The 19431-nt window shown below is 38.4% G+C and overlaps 1 protein-coding gene across 1 annotated transcript in view; it reads right to left on the bottom strand.

Moving 5' to 3' along the window:
* The window catches only part of MYOM1 (myomesin 1), a 73704-nt gene that overhangs the window by 36625 nt on the left and 17648 nt on the right, over nucleotides 1-19431 (bottom strand). Inside the window, exons 5-17 of the mRNA XM_088173654.1 lie at nucleotides 17751-17843; nucleotides 16745-16833; nucleotides 16547-16606; nucleotides 14989-15153; nucleotides 14249-14410; nucleotides 10953-11094; nucleotides 8665-8864; nucleotides 7010-7066; nucleotides 6513-6637; nucleotides 4775-4958; nucleotides 3610-3784; nucleotides 1255-1376; nucleotides 2-328 (exon numbers count right to left, since the gene is read on the bottom strand). Coding sequence (XP_088029780.1) covers nucleotides 2-328; nucleotides 1255-1376; nucleotides 3610-3784; nucleotides 4775-4958; nucleotides 6513-6637; nucleotides 7010-7066; nucleotides 8665-8864; nucleotides 10953-11094; nucleotides 14249-14410; nucleotides 14989-15153; nucleotides 16547-16606; nucleotides 16745-16833; nucleotides 17751-17843 — 1901 coding nt within the window. The remainder of the gene's footprint in view (nucleotide 1; nucleotides 329-1254; nucleotides 1377-3609; nucleotides 3785-4774; nucleotides 4959-6512; nucleotides 6638-7009; nucleotides 7067-8664; nucleotides 8865-10952; nucleotides 11095-14248; nucleotides 14411-14988; nucleotides 15154-16546; nucleotides 16607-16744; nucleotides 16834-17750; nucleotides 17844-19431) is intronic.

Genomic DNA, 19431 nt, shown 5'->3' with positions numbered 1-19431 from the left:
CCTGTATCTTTATTCTTTGTTACTTTTTCCACTGTCAAAAGATCCTTGGGTCGAGACTTACTTGCCTGCTTAGCAGCAGCTTTTTGTGATGCAGTTGTGACAGCATCCTTAACCATTTCTCTCGTGTTACTGTCTCCTGTACTCCCCAGTTTGCCACAGCCACTGGGCAGTGTCTCTCTATTAAATTTAGCATTGCATTTTAGCAAAGCATGAGTGTCAAAGATAGGCTGGGAGGACTCATGCATGCCTTCCCAGCTGGTAGTGCGGTCTGTTAGTCCAGCAGCTTTACCACTCAGTTCAGGACACACACCAGGAAGCAATCCTCCCCCTATAATTGCCAGAAAACAGCAAAGACATTTGGATTTAGAACACATTCTTTTTTCTTCATTTAGGCAACAGAGTTATGAAATGCATGCAGTGAACAATACAGCTGAAGCATGACAAGTCACTGTGTTTATGCAAAAAATGTTAAGCTTGAATTCAAGAAAATTTGAAATGCATAAAATACCTCTCAACCTGCTCACAAATAATGTTTTTTTTTTAAATAATGTCTAGTATTCAGAGCAGAAAAAAAGACATAAAGTTAGTAGTATTCTTACTTTGCTACAATTATTTTGGTATTAGATCTTCCAGGTCACATTTCTGATCCTATCAAGATGATCTCACAAAATTGCCCTTGGCCACAGGTCTCTGCTCTAAGGTTGAGAGGTATGCAGCTTCAATACAAATGAGAGTGAGGGTGTTGCAGATCTACAATTTATTTTAGTCCAATGATCTCATTAATCTTTATAGATTAGTTCAGGCAGTGGCAAACAGAAACAATCCATCAGCAAAGGGAGAACACACAGGGTTATAGAAGGTTTACAAATGACACATTGCACTATTAGGTTTAGTCATGGAAACAAATTTCTTAGGAACTGACTGTATATAGGATGGTGTGCATTAGAGGTGATATACCAGGTTACAGAATCAGAATGACATTCCCATTTTCCAGGATACCTATTAAGTGAACTTGGCAGTGCTCTCACACAGTGGTTCACAAGAAACACCTGAAGAAAACTGGATGGTGAAGGTGAACAGTCTAGAAGATTGCAATGAGTGTGAAACTATGTCTTTGAGACTATAGGATCTATGCAGAAATTATTATTTGTGGACAATATTGTGAAACAAAGCAATTAATTAGTTACTAATAATTGCTAAGAACATATTTACATAATTAATTACCATTGAAAGGAGCAATGGAAAATAGCTTACCAATGGCTGCTTTCACCTCTATAGGCTCTGACTCCTGTGAAAATTCACTGAGCCCCGCTGCATTAACAGCTCTGACTCTGAAAATGTACTTCTCACCATTGGTGAGCCCATGGCAAATGAATCTAAAACAAACCGAGGAATACAACAAGTCAAGGAATACTTAGAAAGTATTATGGAGAAAAGAAGAAAAGCTTTAAGGGGGAAAAGAAAGCATTTCTTCCATTATATTTATTCTGATTTCTAAAAATCAAGGACAAACCATGACCCCAGTCATTTATATGAAGGTCAGAGAATGCAGAATCTGGGCCCCTCATTCACACAACACAATTTTAGACACAATCTTTTAAGACACACTATTTCAACACTCTTTCCTTTAGGCTACACAAGTTTCTGTGTTATCACAGGGTCTACCTTACTTCTGCCAGTAGATATATTACTTTCTAATAGAAAAATGTGAAAATCTGCACAGGTAAGGTCTAAATTTGCTTCTTGTGGGATATTTTCACGACACAAGTAAAAGACACATGTAACACAGGTTCCCATAAATCCCTTCCAATCATAAATGAAAAATTGCATATTCAGAAAATTTACAGGGTAATGTACAGGAACTAAATTATTTTTGTATTTCACTTTCTTACTTCAATACATGATAGTTAGACAAATTGTTTTATTTGAAGATATTTACTTGATAATCTAATTGTCACGTAAGAAAAACTCTCCTAAATTTTCTCTGGCGTCCACCCTGAAAAATTTCCAAAGACAGAAATAATTTATTTAGGAATAGATTTTGGTATGGAAATTTAATTTTTTTTTATTAAAACCCCACTTATTTTTCAATGGGTATTTTAAGTATATTTTATTCCATGTCACTTTGATTTTATTCTACTTCATAACATAGTAATAATTCCACTACCAGTGATGTCATGCGATGGCATATGAAGCAACTACAATGCAGAAAACAAAATCAAAGTTGTATTTTGAGGTAAGGGAAAAAAACCACCCGAATCAAAATTTCCAAAGCAGAATCTTCCCTACACACTCTATCAGACTTTTCCAAGTCATTTGCTTTCACCAGGATGTGTGCAGAATTTCAAAAGACCAAAATATACTGAGTAAGGCAAACTATGAATCACAGCTAATGCTTTAAGATTGACTCAACCAGAAAAACCAAGAGTTAACAGACAGCCTGTGCTGAGTGCATCATACATTACATCACACTGACTAAAAATGCAGGGAAAGGAACCTATTCAGTGCACTTGTATCACAACATATAGTAACTCCGAACTATATTTTTATTTCTATGGTGATTAAAGGTCACATTTCATATTTTAAAACAAGCAAAGACCATGAAACTTCACCCACTTTTGATGCAACTACAATATAACTCATAGAAATAGATATGAAAGGATGTAATAATGGCACACATAAATATAAATGCACTAGAGAATACATAAAGGAAATTGTTGTGTCTATGTTCAACCAAATGAGGTTTTAGGTACTTCGGATATACTAAGCATTTACAAAGCCCTTCTAAACAGCAAAGCTGGTCCAGGAGTATTTAGCAGAGTCTAATTTATTGTAATAAGGGTTGTCATTGATAGCAAGTATAAATAAGCAGAATCAGTCATAACAAACAGTATTGACATCAGTCCACTTGAGGAAAACGTTCTGCACTTACTCCTTCAGACTCTGAATATTACACACTTATTCAAATGAAACCAAATCTGATTATTCATCTCAGGAAGTTTAAAATCTTTATTATTTTTTCTGACTGGAGACCAAGCTTCATATCGGTAAGAAATGTGGGTTTGTACACAATATTTAAGAGTGTTCACTAATTTCTTGATGATGACAAGTGAAAGGGCAGTCATAAAGTAATATTTTTAGTGGGATATAGTCCACATGCCCTCCTGACAGTACAGATACACAGTCCAGAAATGTTTAGAGCAGTCTTCCAAAACAAAGCACTTTGCTTCCAAGCATTATGCAGTTTAGTTTTCCACATTTATAATTTCAGTCATTCCTCAATGTCCTGTTTTTCATCAAACTGATAGGCTGTACAATAGATAGAAGTAGCAAGCTGCTTCTCTTTTCTTCATTAGCAATGTCCCTGTTTCTTCCTCTTTGACTAATTGTTTCTAATATAAGGTTGATTATAATTTCTCTTTGGACAAAACTCACAGTTTGAAATATGTTTTTACAACTTCTTATGAGCTTCACATGCAAGAGGGATTCCAGCCTGCTGGCTACCACAGAGAGATTAGCTCTGCTACTACTACTGGCTGGAAAGCACATATATCCAAGTATATCAGACATTGGTGACCATAGCTGCCATGGTTTAATAAGATTAATTACCTTGTGCCTTTCACTGGATTGTTGTTGCATGGTTCCCAACGACCTGATCCTTCCACACTTGACTCAATGTAGTACCCAACCAGCTCCTTGGCATCTGGGGGCTCTGTCCAAGTGACAACAACTGAAGTATCTGTATTCCTAGTTGGCATAATACGGCCAGGAGCTTTGGGAATATCTATGGGAGAGAAGCAGAAGTAAATTAGTGGCCTGCCAATTAAAACTTACAAATAAATTAAGCATGAGATTCTATTCTTGATTATACTAGCATGATTAGTACAGATTTAACCTTCAAAAAACTACTCTGATTTCAACTAAGTAATCTGTCAGGACAGGACAGGATCAGTAGGCTCAAGCCTTTGGTGGTGAGGTTCTTCACTTCTGTATTGCCTAGGTTTCAGTGTTTCCTTAAAATCATGTTTAGTTTATCCCCTCATGCTGAATATCTGCACCAGAGATGTGATTTGGAGCTTTCTAAAAGAAAAAATGTACTAGGTGCACATTGAAGTTCTTGTGCAGCCCACAGGATAAGCCAGAAACCAAGGCTCTTGTTAAATACCATGTTTTTTATTAAGAGATGTTTTACTCTTCTTTAAAAATGTATTTCATGCACATCCAAATGCTCTGAGAAGTCAATATGAAGTGAATAGAGATCATTTGGGAATTGGATTGAAATTTGCTGTTTGGAAACAAATTGGTAATGTAGGTGTAGCTACTGATGACTTACTGTATTGAACATCTTGGCTTCTCTTCCAGTGAAAATAGTCTCTGCTTCCATGTAAGTATTAAATTCTTCACTTTTGTTTAATTTGGCAACAAGGAAGGTTAGACTCTGCTGATGTCTGGGCTTATTTTCAATAAAGACTCTAAGTTAAACAAAACATTTTTGTACTTCCTTGAGTTTTCATTTTCTTTTGCTATTTGCAGTCTTTGCAGTTCTTGGCATCGTTATTTGCAGCTTAATTTCCTTGGTTTGCATCTGTCACTTAACTACATTAAAGGTTGAGCAACCCAAACAAAACTTATTTTAGCTAAAGGGAATAAATCGCTGACTGCTTTTCATACTTGAATTATTTCTGGGCAGCTACCTGCATGCAGACACATCAATTTCCTCACAAAATGAGAAGTTACCATGGAGGTAATTTAATGCACATGACCACATGCTTACCAAGTTTGTCATCCACTACGGTGGCCTCAGTTGCTTCTGAGGGTTCACCGATTCCAGCTGAATTGCAGCAGCGCACTCGGAAGCAGTAGGATTTGCCTTCAGACAAATCAAAAACTGCAAAGCGAGGGGACTTCACAGGGATCTCGGTGTTCACCCTTTGCCAGTCCTCTGTACCAGCAACACACTGCAGTCAAACCCAGAAACCACGTTTAGAACAGAAATATGTGAAAGCTGAGCGTCTCACACAACAAAGGCTTTCGCCCTGGACCACAGAATTCGTGTCTGCTGTGCAGAATAGAGAGACACATCCTTTCTTTTGGCCCTTCCACAGAATGAGCATATTTCAAAGCTTATGAATCTGTCAGATGTTCACTTACTCCAGAAAACATACATAAAAGTTTACTGGTTTTAATATACCAGAGCTAAACCTTCTCTACTGCAAGGAAGTGATATTATTAATTGCACCAGTCTGGACCACTTTCAAAATGAGTTTTGCAGATATTCAGCATTATGCTAAGAGCAAAACCCTAACATTACCACTTTGCTTCGAGATGCTCTTATGGCACTCTTAGTATTTTGGGGGTGGATTTCAGAATTAATCAAGATTTGACCCTCATTTTCCAGAAAAAATATAACATTTGCAATTAAGTTGTGAATTGTTTTTACTTCTGTGGCTAGAAATTCTACATACCATGATCACTTATACTACTAATACTAGTAATTAATTTTTTGCTTTGATTTACATTAAGTATAATTTCAAGTAAAGGTTCTGGTTTCTGAGAAACTCAAATTCTCATCTGACTATGTGACATTAGTGCTGAGTACTCAGTATGCAATCAGTTATTAAAAAGCTTTCTTATATGGAAAATCAAAATTCATATATTCATCCTCTCTAAGGCTGTTGCTAAGTGAAATTCGTTTATTTAGATGAGATTTTGTATGAGAGATGGAAAACACATAATAGGAAGATATTTATGTCTCCCTTGATGACACCTCTAGACTGATAGGAAAAAACATTGATAAGAAAGTTTATGACCCAAGAGATGCAAGTATAAAGGGTGATGGAGTGAAGAATTTTCTAGGCTAGCAGCCATGCAAAAACACCTCAGGAAAGCAGAACACTGAAGTGAAAACTGATTCTGTTCTAGGAGATCAGAAAAGAAATTTTGTGATCTTTGTTGACTTGGTGGAGCAAATGGAAAGCTAATGCAGAGGATAAACATGAAAAGACAGCTGGAATAAAAAGTGCTGATGACAAGAAACCCTTACAAAATGCTTCCATCCAAAATGTTAACAATCCGTCCTGACAGACAAGCTTCATTTATACAAATTTTATATATATATATATATATATATATATATGAGATACATATACATAAAAATAAACATGTATTATCTCTCTCTCTCTCTCTATATATATATAAGCATGTGACTTTGCTCTGTGCTTTCACATTATAGAAGGAGTTTTGTTCTCTCTACTCCAGGTAGGTCAGTGACACAATTCAAGAATAATATTACTGGGTGTGACACATTCTTCATCTCCTTTCCTACTTCCCATCTTTCTATTATTCCTAGTTTATCTTAGTCTACAGTTTGACAATTATCTTCATGCACTTCTAATCCTTGCCCTAATTTGCAAGTCTCAGACAGAAATGAAAGCTACCCAGAGATCCAGAAGAGATGACAAAACAAAGATAAAATATTGCCACAGCATGATTCTGATGTTGTCCAATTTTACCTTTTCCACAAAGTACATGATACCCTCATGGCCCCGCTGTCCAGGAGGTTTCCAGCTAAGCACAACATAGTTCTTCGTGGCCTCAATAACCTGGAGGTCTGTAGGGGGACCAGGAACAACACCCTCTGAAGGACAGGGAAGAATAAGAAAGGCAATTTGGATTTAATTCTTCCTTTTTGCATCAGAATTAGCATCACAATCAAAAATAGGAGTGTCGATATACCTCAGCACTTAATCTTTTTTTTTAAATGTAGAGTTAAAAGTCTTCTAAATATTGGGTTTAAATTTCCTTCTTTTAATTCTAAACAAGATTTCATTAGGTCCTGAATAATGAAACTTCACCTCAAAAACTAAGTTGTTGAGTTATTCACGGTCAAGTGACTCTCAGAACAACAAACTTTGGGTGTGTGCCAAAGTCCACTGAACTCACTCAGAGTTTTCCTAATTACTCAGCCAGCTTCACATTAGACATTTGTAGGCAAAAGGGCTGTGTTTACCTGCAGGTTCTTCCTCAGTCACAATAATCTGTCCAGTCCAAGGAGCAGAAGGGTGACCTGAAACAAATGTCAGAGATAACACAGTGAAAGCAATGAGAAAACTGACTCTTTCATGGTTCAAAACTAACATTTGCAAGATCCTCATGAGCTCCACTTTTGGTTAATGTTGTGGCTGCTGCTTATGTAGCAAGCTAGTTACCCAAGCTAGTTTTAGCCTTACCAGCTTGAATACTTAGAGCAGCTCAGCATTTAACATAGCTAGAAAACTTAATCCACTGAATCATCTATTCCTTCCTGAAATGTCACTGAAGTCTCCTAGGTGACAAGCAGAGGTATTTGGTTCACTCAGCTCATAATTTTCAGAGAATTCGTTTCAGCTTTATTTTCCATCCTCTATTCCTTTGGTTTAACAGCTCACCTATTAAAGGAACAGCCAAATTCCTGCAGGCTGCATCTTGTCTCTTTTTAACCACTTTCTCTCACATTACCAGCTTCTAAATCATGGGTCACAGTCACAAACAATAACAACTGAGCCTGACTCATCATGTCCACTTGATAAATTTGAGTGCCTCTCTGAGCAACCAATATGTTACCACACTATTGCAGTTATGCAGCTTTCAACCAGGTCAGTGCACTTTCAGAGATAATTTTTGCAAGTGCTGTTCTCCACCTCCACATTGTCCACCTTACATTGGCTGACCAATTTTGGACACGAAAGAAGAGAGGGAGCACGTGTGGAGAAAAGATTATGAGGGATAAGAGAAGGAGATATAACAGGAATAGGCCATCAAACCCAGACTTCACTTCCTATGACAGCTTCCATGCTGCCCATTGAGAAGACCCCTCCCTCCTCCCCAGGCTTCGGGTTTCACATGTCTGACTGAGTGCAGTGTTTCTTGGCAGTGCCAAATCTCCTTCCTCTGGCCTTTTGTTTTATCTTGAATGGAAACCTAGATCATCTGGCTGCAGCACTATACTCATACGAGCTGGGGCCATGGGAGCACTGTAGCTTTGCGTACAATGCCCCTTCACATTGGACCATTTTAAACTGTAAAACTTCAGAAACATGTAGAAATAGATTTTGAATAGAAGTAGAAATTTATTTTAGGCATGTGTAGAGAGGTGGGTTTGGAAGCAAAATGTCTGAGACGTTATGAGGCCACAGCAGAAAAACCCTTGACTTGTAAAATGCTAACCTTAAAGCAGAGAGCTTGGGATCTGTTGGGCTGTCCTGGTGCTGTTCTAATGTTATTGCAAGACTTGGATTGTCACATGAGCACAGAGTCAGCCCCCTTGTCTGTGGCTCAGAGAGAGACTATTCACAGGATCTGTTCAGCTATTCTGTTGCCAGAACAAAAGCAAGTCTCTCTGGGCAATTAAACTCTCCTGTGCGTTTTTTCCCCTTCCTGCAAGTTTGGAGCATAACACTGCAGTCAGCCAAAGCCATTTCAGCAGATAGAACACTTAGTGCAAAGAACACTGAGATGATTTCTTCTTGGCAAAGCTGTCTCCAAAGAATATTTTAGCTTTGCGTTGCTCCCTCTAGTGGGATTTTGAAGGCTTATGAGTTCATAGTCATACTTTTTTTTTTTTTTTTTTTTAATGAGTTGTGACTTCTTAAACCTCTCATGCAACCTGTAAAAAGCGCATCTTACTTCTAAGTCTGGCTCTGTCTGCAGGATCCAGAGCAGCCACAGGCTCTGACACCCGGGATGGCAGGCTGACACCAGCCTTGTTCACAGCTCGGACTCGGAAAATATAGGAACGGCCTTCAATCAGACCAGTGACAGGAAAACGAGCAAACTTCACGGGATTCTCATTGCACTGGGTCCAGTGGGAGGTGCCAACCTCACACCTGAAAAATACAAACAGCAAGAACAGTGCTGGGAAGGGGAAAACATGAACTCAGGGCACCCACACGCCTTTGCAGCTTCACCATCTGTTCGTGTTCATTGGCTGGTCTGCACCAGTTTCCCCAGCAGAATTACACACTGGTGACATCAAAGCAGCTGCACCAAGGCTTCAGGCTGAAGTACCAGCTGGGCATGCACTAAATCCCTCACAGCTGCACCTCTTCTTTCCTGAACTGAAATAGGGATAAGAGCAGACTCACTTCACTGTTTAAACCCTCCAAAGTATGCTTAGGGAGTGTCAGATTTAGCTCACTTGAAAGGACAGGAAATATGCATCCCTTGCAGTTGCCAGAAGGACACTGCTTCATCATTCCTGCACAATGCTGCACTGGACATCCCACAAGATGCTGGGCTTCTCGGGGTGCAGAGACCCCACAGTGAGTTCTGGGACCAGCCCAGCGTAGAGATAGCTGTGAATGGGGTCAAAGTGGGGCACTCAGCCAGGCCCTGCTTCAGAGACCAGACCACTGGGGCTGCCAAGGGAGCCTGTGGTGTGCTGGCTGCCCTCCCTACGATGACAGGACCCGGCATGGTCCCACAGCTGTGAAGCCCCACACATCAGGAGGCTGTTTATGGCAGAGGGAAGATATGACCAGCAGCCACAGCTCAGGGAGGCAGGAGAAGCTTGTGGTGATGGCATCCTTGTATCCAGCAACGTGGTCAACAGAAACATGACCTTTCAGCTTGGAAGAGACTATCTGGTGAGATATCTACCAAAGAGAAGCTTACAGTTCCTACCCAGATTTCTTGGTGCATTCAAGAACTTCTCCTGAGAAATGCTACCATCCCACTAAGGGTGGTTTTCTGCTTGGGGTAAGGGATGCCCAAGCTTTGCTTCTACCATTAGCACAGACCAGTCCTGCTGGCTCAAGTCACCCCCTCAACTCCACAAGGCAGTTAGGGGATACCCTGGCTGAATATCTGGGTCCCTAAATACCTTCGGTGGGATCCAACACTGGAGAGCAATAGCACAGGTTTGAATTTGGGAGCAGATGCAGAATAAACAAGGTGAACACAACAGAAAAAGCAAAATGCCATTTCTCTTGCAGTTACTCTCAGTGCTAACATCCCTCAATAGCCTAGTTTTAAAATGAGATATTATTGTTCAGAGTCTAGTCCTGTCTTTTGTATAGGATTTTTCAATTAATCTTAAAAAGCCATAGCTTAGATCTAGCAGAGCAGTGACTGGCCCTCAAAAGCTGTCAAAATAGTAAAGTTATATTTGAGTGTTAGATTTAACTCACAAAGCAATAACCTTTTTTTACAGGTGTATACTTCATGTATATTCAAAGGCATAATATAATGGCATACTTCATATATATATATATATATATATATAAATGTTTGGTTGTTTTTTACATGCATTTGAATAAGCCCAGAGGAACCTCATATGATGGACTCTATTACTGAAATTCAAACAAATATTACCAGCACTGAAAATCACTGCAAGTCTCAAAATACTGACTTAATTTCTTAAATCAGGCTTCTTAAATTCAGGCTTCTAGGATCCTGCCACTGTGTGTAACACATAAAGGTTTCATGTTTTTAAAAAATCATTTCCTTGAAGCCTGAGAATCTAAGAGCTGGAATAACAGTATTTAGGAAAGAAATCCAAGTCCCTTTGAGATACTATTTTCCTTTCTGGTACATAGTAACTATTAGGAGAGAGACAAGAGAGCCTTGGTAGTGTAGGAGCCACAGCTGCAAGAACTACGAAGCACTACAAAATCCTGAGGGCTCCCAATCTCGGAGGAAGCAGCGAGGCTGGGCTGTGCAGATCTTGCAGAATCCTTTCTATGCAATTAAATGAAGCAAGATGTGATTATTTCCATGAAAGTTAGATCAGGCCAAGCAAATACAAAACAAAAAACAAACAAAAAAAAGTCTATTTTCTTTTTGCCAGCAACAATAATGAAAATAATATCTCATGTTAAAATAGAATTTTATCTTATGTTTTTCAATGTGCCTTAAGTTTTTTTGAGTTGGAATGAACAGCAAAACGAATTCTATAGTCCAGCACAGTCACTGACCTGTCAATGAAATATCCAAGGATAGGGTTTCCTCCATCGACAGCAGGTTGCTTCCAGGAGACAATGACATAATCTTTGTTGGCATCTAAGCACTGTACATCCAGTGGTGCACCAGGGGCTCCAGGGATTTCAGCATCAGCATCTATGAGGATGGAGAAATATGTTTGCAAATGTGAACCACAGTTCTTTCACAGTTATTAATCTTTAAGGACCAAATTGTGTTCCTAGCGACTTCAAAAAATATTTTCTTTTATATTGCTTGTATTTTTCTAGGTTTTGGCTTTTCTTTGCAACATTTACAAATGTTTTATATGTTACAGCATACTGTAAATGTAATTCACCTAGACATATTAAATAGAATTAGTACCATGTATTCTGGTTAGGGAGCTGTGAGAGACACTATTGAACTAAAAACTTGGCAGCCCAGGCAATAGTCGAATCAAAAGTATTCACCCACTGGATATAACAATACTGAATTAAATATCTTATCTCCACTCATAGTCCTTCATTGTTTGATTTTGGTTGGCTGTGAACTGCAAAGGTACCAAAACCTTTTGAAGTTTAATTATATCACACATACACGTCACTCTGGAATAGAACCTTCATAAGGATAAGTGTATTGCTCCTTTCAAGTGTTTGCCATAAATCTGGGACTGCTGGTGTCAAAGGGCCTTGACTCCTGCATCAGCTTCTGGACATGTCTTATCTAAAGCTTTGAAAAATAGAGCACAGTGCTGGGCACTGGGGAATTTTTAATGTTTACAAAGAGTCTGATTTGTGAGATGGTGCAGTTTTCATGTAGAGAAAAATAACCTTTGCAGGAAGATTCTGTGAAAGACTTTCAAATAAGAGACGTTGTTTCTCTTCAGAATAAGATCAAGTACAATTGTGAGCTACTTCAAAAGAAGACCTAGGTGTATATACTTGAATTTAAAAAATTTGCTAATAAAAAATTTGCTATTCATACATTCCATATAAACCTGAATTCTCAAAATGGTTTAATGTTTCAAGGCATTACAGGTTTTTGTTTTACAACATACAGTAATCCAAATTTTTCATTATTTTGACTTTCATGAAAAAATGCCTAATTAGAGTATTTAATATGTTTTATTAAGTAAAACAGTAGTCTTCCAAAAAAAAGAAAATTCTAGCCACGTTTTACAGAGTCTTCTCTTATAGGCAGAGTAGCATCACACAGAGCTTTTGAAGCTGCGCTGAAGTTATTGAGTCCAGGGTCTAATTACAGGTAACTTAATGCATTTTTAAAAATGGTAACATATAGACTGAACCATCCAGTTAACATCACAGAATACTAAGAAGATTAAGAAGATTATTAGTAATGACAATATGTCTTCGGTGATCTCTTTATGAAGGGCTTTGATTGCCCATTTTTGACAGAACCTGAGACAACAGTTCGTTTCCAAGACAGACTGGGAAACAGCTGGGAGAACCAGCATGGCTGATCAGCCTCTAGGAGGCTAGGATTTCATCCCTGATGGCTTGCTGACAAATGATGACCTGTAGCCATGGCAGAGGAGTCACACATGCTCTCGAAGCCCATGTGAACATGTAACATTATGATCCTTCCTTCCATTGATACACTGATTTCTGTGTGTGACACAAAAAGACAACTGCCCCAGCTTAAATACCAGAGCTGTCATTTAAAGCAAATTTGGCTACAGTTTAGGAGGAGCAATGGGGAATACAGTAGCCAAACAAGATTGTGGAGACCATTTAAATAGGAATGTAGAATATCATTAATGTAGATAGAATTTGGTATACACACACATTGATTAGGAAGATATGGCATTGAAAGGGGTGGTGGGTTCAGTCAGGTCACACCTGTGTTGCCAGAAGATGTAATAGGATGGAGGGTGATGATTTACTTATATGGCAGCGTAAAGTAAAAAAAAATAAACACAGACAAATCCTATTTCTTGTCACAGAAGCTCATTTCAATAGACTCTTCAGGTGATGAAAACATCTGCTTCAGTTGTGTTTTCTGGGCAGGTTGTTATCTCACACAGTTCTGCTGGACTTGGCAACAAGGAGTCATTCTGGGCATGGTCTCAAAGCCAAGAATTTCCAGAGCCTTTTGAATTAGGAATACACACTTCAGCTGCTTTTAGCAGCTGGGACAGATATAGAATCAGCACACAATATGATAGCCATGACTCCTTTGAAAAAAATAGTTCTCAATGGATATTCAATGAAGTTTTTGACGGTACAAGCAAACAACATTTACAAAAAGACATTTTAATTCTATTCTTTGCTGCATTACTTCAGAGAATCACACAGTGGTTGAGTTTGCCAGACAGCTCCAAATATTGCCTAGTTTAGCTCCTGGCTCAAAGTAGAGTCAGCCAGAGCTGGTTGCCCAGGGCCATGTCAAATCAGGTTTTGAGTGTCTTCAAGGATTAGGACTCCTCAGCCTGTCTGGGTACGTATTCCAGTGGCTTCTTTCCTTCCCTCCATCAGGTACACATGGATAAACTCCTCCCATGATCTCTCTTTTCCAGGCTGAACAGTCCCAGCTTTCTCAGCCTTTCCTCATATGCTCCAAGCTATGAATCACCTTCACAAGCCTTCAGTGGCCTCTCTTTAGTGAGCCCATGTCTCTTTTGTATGGGGGATCCCAGAACTGGATCTAGCATGAGCCCCACCAGTGCTGAGTAGATGGCAAGGATCACCTCCTCAGCCTGCTGGCAATGCTTTTCCTAATGCAGCCCGGGATGCCACTGGCTTTGTGACAAGGGCACATGTTCACCTTGGTCCACCAGGATCCTTATGAAAAGCAGCTCTCCAGACAGACACCAGCCTATTCTGTTGCATGAGATTATGGTTCTCCAGGTGCAGATCTTTGTGTTTCTGTCACTGTATTTTTTCCTGCAGTGGTTGAGAGAACCCCTCAAACTGCACAGAAAGTCTTGATAAAAATAGTGCAGTTTAGCTAGCAGCGGGATGGTTACAAAAAACCATTTGTAACTCATTTTGTGCATTTTTCCTCCTTATGACTGATCAGCACTCTGAACAAAATACCCTAAATTTCCTCCTCAGAATGTCAATGGAGTTTAGAAGTCTTCAGGCTCATGACACCAAAGCCTGACACGTGCATGGATTTTTTCCAGAGATAACACCTGGAATATACATTGCTAGAATCTATCAGTAGAAAATTATTATTCTATTGTTATGGGGGGCGGGGTGGGGGGGGAAGCACCTCAAATACCTGAGGCTGATTTTGCCACCATGTTTTCCTCAGCTCTATAGCGAGTTTTGTGCACAAGGCAGTATCCTACCTCGAACAAAGACATAACCACTGTACTCTTCATAGTACTCTCCCATCGCCACTCGGAGAGTGTAAAGACCTTCATCTTCCTTGTTTGCATGAGTCAGGGTTAGAGAAGCTCGCTCCCCACTCCACTGCATCTGGACCCATTTGGATGGTGTAATAAGAACACCTAGGAATTAGAGAATGTCATGATGAGAACCAGCAGGATCTACTGAGGAATAGGTTCTGAATACGGAGAATGTTTTGGGATAGATTGGAAATACAAAAGAGACCACTCTTATTAACATTCTGTCTTTGAAAACAGTCATAAATAACATCTAATTCTGCTTTTATGACAACTTTGATTTAAAAGCATTACTTCAGAAAGCAATAGTTTTTTGTCAGCTGTTACAGAACACTGTGCAACTAATAAAATACCTTGGAGTATAAATAAATAAATAGTAAAAGCTATATGAGCTCTATAAATGGACGACATAGGTGTTGGCTCTGATAAAAATTCTTCTAATTTAAATTTTTTAAGAAATAAAAAATCCCTAGAAGACATTTGCACAGTGCTTTGTCAGTTTTCTGTGGTTTCACGTCAAAATGCTAAATTATGAAACAATTCTAGTTGAAAAAGAGAAAATTATCATATTATCATTGGAAAACCTGAGAAAGTGATGACCAAATCATAATGTTAACATAAGCTGAAGTAAGTAAAAATTTACATGGAAGAAGTTTCTATTTCTTCTTGTCAAACATTCTCACCATTTCTGTACCACTCAATGTCTGGTTTGAAGCGCTTGATATCAGGATTGATAACGACTGTGCAGCCCAGACTCATTGTCTCGCCTTCTCTCCCAAATGCTACATCAAATTTGTCGACAAAGCTGATTTCAAACCTGGAAGCATAGCCATGAGGAGTAACAGCAACTGCATAAGAGAAAAAAATATCTGTTTTTCTTTCCTTCTGTGACAAGAGTAAGAAGAAAAAGTACTCAATGATTATGAATACAGTCCCAGGTAAAGTTCAAAGTATAAATAGGAACAAGATGTATATTAAGTCATCATCTTCAGAGGTAATTGCAGTGTTGGATAATCCAAGTCCTTTCGCTTGAGAATCAACTATTTCTTCATTCATACAATTCTAGTTTTACAGCTAGTTCATTATAGCAGGGAGAAGGTTCTGCAGAATTTCAGAATTTTCAAAATTTCTAATCCAGCGTTTTAGCATAAGGTTTGTTTAATAGCTTAAAAAGACTTCTATTTGTGATTAATTATTTGTTCAAGTCAAGTTGATCTTTAGCTAATATGGTTCTTCTTTCCCCATTTTGACTCCCTGCTTTATCTCAGAGCAGTCATGTGTCCACTCAGCCTTTGTTTTTGTAAGCTAATAAGCCTTTGTGGGGGCTACTATTAATATAAAAGGGGCTCTCCAATAGCCCCCCTCTCTCTGTTTCTATTCTGGTTCCTGAATTTATCTTTTCCAATGCTGTGTGTCCCAGTTGGTGCAGCTTACCAGACAGAATATCCTAAGTGCCTTTCACTTGTACTGTACATATACAGCAGAAGGGCTTCCATGTTTGTTTTGAAAACAGCTCAGCTGATAAAAACTAAGGTCACACTTTATTTTTAGTCAGCTAGCCTACACTGATAACTTTCCCTCTTCCTGTGATCAATGACTATATGCAAATTGTGATCTTTCTTTCCCATAAAGAAGTGATAGATCCCAAATTTCATTGGAAATATATAGAAGTCTCATCTGTGAAACATTTCATGGGGTTCCTAGGGCACCTTCACCCACATGGCATATGTGGGTGGATTGTCTTATCATCATAAAAGCATGGATGCCATATTGATAAAACATGAGTTTCTCAGATAAAACAAACTACAATTTTTACCTTGATATATCCCAAAACAGTCTAATTGTGTTCTGGATATTTAATCTTTTCTGTACATTTTCACAGCTTATGAAACCACATAAGCAGCAGACAACAATTAAGTCACCTACTCTATGTTGGCGCATGCTTCCCCATGCCATGTTTTACATATTGCAAAAGAGGAAATGGTTCTCTCTTTGACAAATTCTATTTCATAGTGAAGTGCAATATTAACAGGATGTTTCTTATATAAGCCAACAGACCTAGAAGGCAATGCCATTTCCCCCTACTAGTGAGGCTAACACCATCCAAAACTGTAGAGCTCCACACCCTCGTAAATCAGACCTGCTTCTTTTTAAAATAATGTTACTAAATATTCTGCTTAGTCATGTGTCGTGATGTCACAACTATAAATGGAAGTGTCAAAGAAACCTATTGCAACTTACATGGAGAGAGGGACAGATTTCTAGCATGCAAAAGACTTGCGTCAATTTCTCCTTTGTACCCTACACAGAAAAAGAGAAAGTTGGTCAATATCTCCAAAAGGCAAAGGCTCTGTGAGCCACAAAACCAAAGCTGGTGATGTGCATCTTAACCAAAAAAAAAAAACCAAAAAACCTTGAAGAAAATATTTTGCAACCTACTCTTTACCACGAGGGAAGCATAAACTGAAACTTCTCCTTTAACATTCAAAGCAGAGGCATGATACTGGGCAGTGTCATCGAATTCACATCTGAAATTATAGAAATGATTATAGAAATGATATATATATAGGCAGAGCACCCATTTACTCCTTAGCATAGCCTCTTTTTTGATTAAGATTGTTTTAGATTAAGGAGACCCTCAGAAATCTGGGTAAAATCTATAAAGTAAAAGCTTGGGTGACAGACACACTGGACACTGGACTGATTGTAGCCATTAAGTCTTTCTCAGTGTTAAACCCCAAAGTTTGATATAAATGTTTTCAAATATCACTTACAGATTTGAAATTGGGAATACAGCATAGGTAGGAAAAACAATCTGATAATATTCATCACTAATTTACTGTCTTCTATGAAGAGCTGCCTAACATAGAAACTTGTAGGAATGGTAGGTTTCACAAAATATTTTCAAAGGGCACCTGCCACTAAAAAATTGTCAAACCCAGCTGGTTGTTGATTAGGTCTCATGTTTTCAAAGTTTTTAATGCAAAGTGAGTGCAAAAATCTCCCACTTGGAAGATGTGTACTGTTAAAGATTGTTCTTGTGCATAAGTGAGGACATGTCAGTTCTGATCCTCGTTTCAGTAAGAATTGTGAACTTTACTATATTTGAAATACAGCTCACATATTTTTACATTTTTAACTGTACTCATCAAGCAGACAGATGGAAAAGTAGTCATAGATGTCCCACATTTCTGACTTAGCCATAGATAGAATATTCAGATAAATAATCCAGATAAATAACTCAGGTAAATTGCATGTCCTCTACTGAGGTAAACCAGAACTGCTTCAACATTTAGTAAACAGCATTCACCACAGCTGATATCCCTGATATCACCTGACTTGATATCTCTTCCATCCCCAAGAGATATGTTCACATTTTGCAGGTCTCATTCTGTAGCAACATTTCAGCTTAAGCTGTTTGTTAAATTATTTAACACTTCCTTACTCAGTAATCTCCAGGGAGTGCAGCCCATATCGACTTTGAATGATATACTTGCCAGGGTGAGCCTGTACATCAATGGGCACATTATTCTTGTACCTATGGAAAAGCAAAGAAGCAGTATGTCACAGAGAGGTCATTCCATACTTTTAAAGGTCAAGCACTTGATATTTGAAATAGAACATCAGTTTCTGCATGTTTCTTCTAGATAAACTGTAGTCTAACTCCCTGGCAAGACATAACATATCTTTGGAAGTGTAACCTTTCTCTCTTCCTCTTCGACCTGCCCCAGGTAGATTTTATTGTCAAATTAAAAGAAAGAAATAGTCTTGAGTGGGATGAAAATCAGTTGATATTACCACAAACTTCATGCTGCTGTTTGTAAAAGAAAGGAGGAGTCACGAGAGCAACATCTAAGAGTTTTGTAAATGTCAAATAAAAATTTTGTAGCCTCTTTACTTACTAGCTATCATAAGCATTTTATTTGGTTTGCATATTTGACCTACTTTTAAAACCTTTATATACACAAAAATGCCATGTAGAAGGTTAACTTTTCTGTTAACTTGCAACTTAACAGGGTTAGACTGGAATACACTTTGAGGGTTTTCTGGCACAGGTGTATCCTCAGGTAGGAAAGCTTTACTGTTCAAAATTCCCATTGTCCTGGTTTGAAGGAATGAATGAATCAGTGCTGATCAGTGGTGAGCTGGTACTGCTAATTTCAGAATTTATACAAACAGCTTGAGACTCTCATAGGGGAAGAACTGTGGTGCATAAATTCTTCCTCTTCAGTTGTTGCATAAAATGTTCCTTTCTGGACAATACATGGTGTAACCAAGTAAATGTTTGACTGAATCCTGTCTTAAGCAGGCATTGGAAATATGGAAAAGACTGGCAGTAGAAGACTAATAAATAAATTGCACTCTGAATTGCATTCAGTACATTTGGAATTGATTTGAGGTCCATAAAGAAAAAATGTTTCCTAAGAGAGTGTCCTACTTTACATAGCTTTTCCTTTTCTTCATAAGGTGTATACATAAATAAAGTGAAATGATAAAGTATGATACATAAAAGTATCTTCATCTTTTACGCTGATATAACTGAAATAAATCTTTCTTCTCACAACAGATAACCAGACAAAGAAGTTTGCTTCTTCATTTAAGATTTTTTTTTTGGGGTCTGGTGTGAATGGTTTGCCTCACTTCCCCAGATAAACTAGTAATTAACAATTTTATTTTCACCAAGAATATTATCAGTTATATAATCAGAATATATCTCAAGGTGAAGCTAGATCCACAATAAATATGAAAACTTTCTTTCAGCACCATCAGCATTGTACAATAAAGAATATTTTCCTGACTACAAATATTTGGGCTTAGTAATACACTGAGAGTTTTCCAAGCACTTAAGTGAGTAAGGACCATAAACGCGAATGCTTTTTATCCTCATCTTCCTCTCAGCAACATGTCTATGAGAAGGGACTCAGTGCAGGGCAGTACTCTCTATTCTGTACATCAATCATTTGCAGAGATGCCTGACCTCATTACTCTATTATCCTGGCTTAGGCAAAGAATAATGCATGAGTCCAGCAAGAGTAATGCATTCACCACCACTCTTCACCTCATCTGTGAGCTGGTGCCCCCCAGACTAAACTGCCTGGGGACATCAGGGCATCTTTATATTACAT

The sequence above is a fragment of the Sturnus vulgaris genome, chromosome 1, assembly GCF_052056855.1.
Source record: "Sturnus vulgaris isolate bStuVul1 chromosome 1, bStuVul1.hap1, whole genome shotgun sequence".
NCBI classification, from domain to species: domain Eukaryota; kingdom Metazoa; phylum Chordata; class Aves; order Passeriformes; family Sturnidae; genus Sturnus; species Sturnus vulgaris.
Note: the sequence above shows the minus strand (reverse complement) of the source record. Positions and strands in the feature narration are given on the sequence as shown.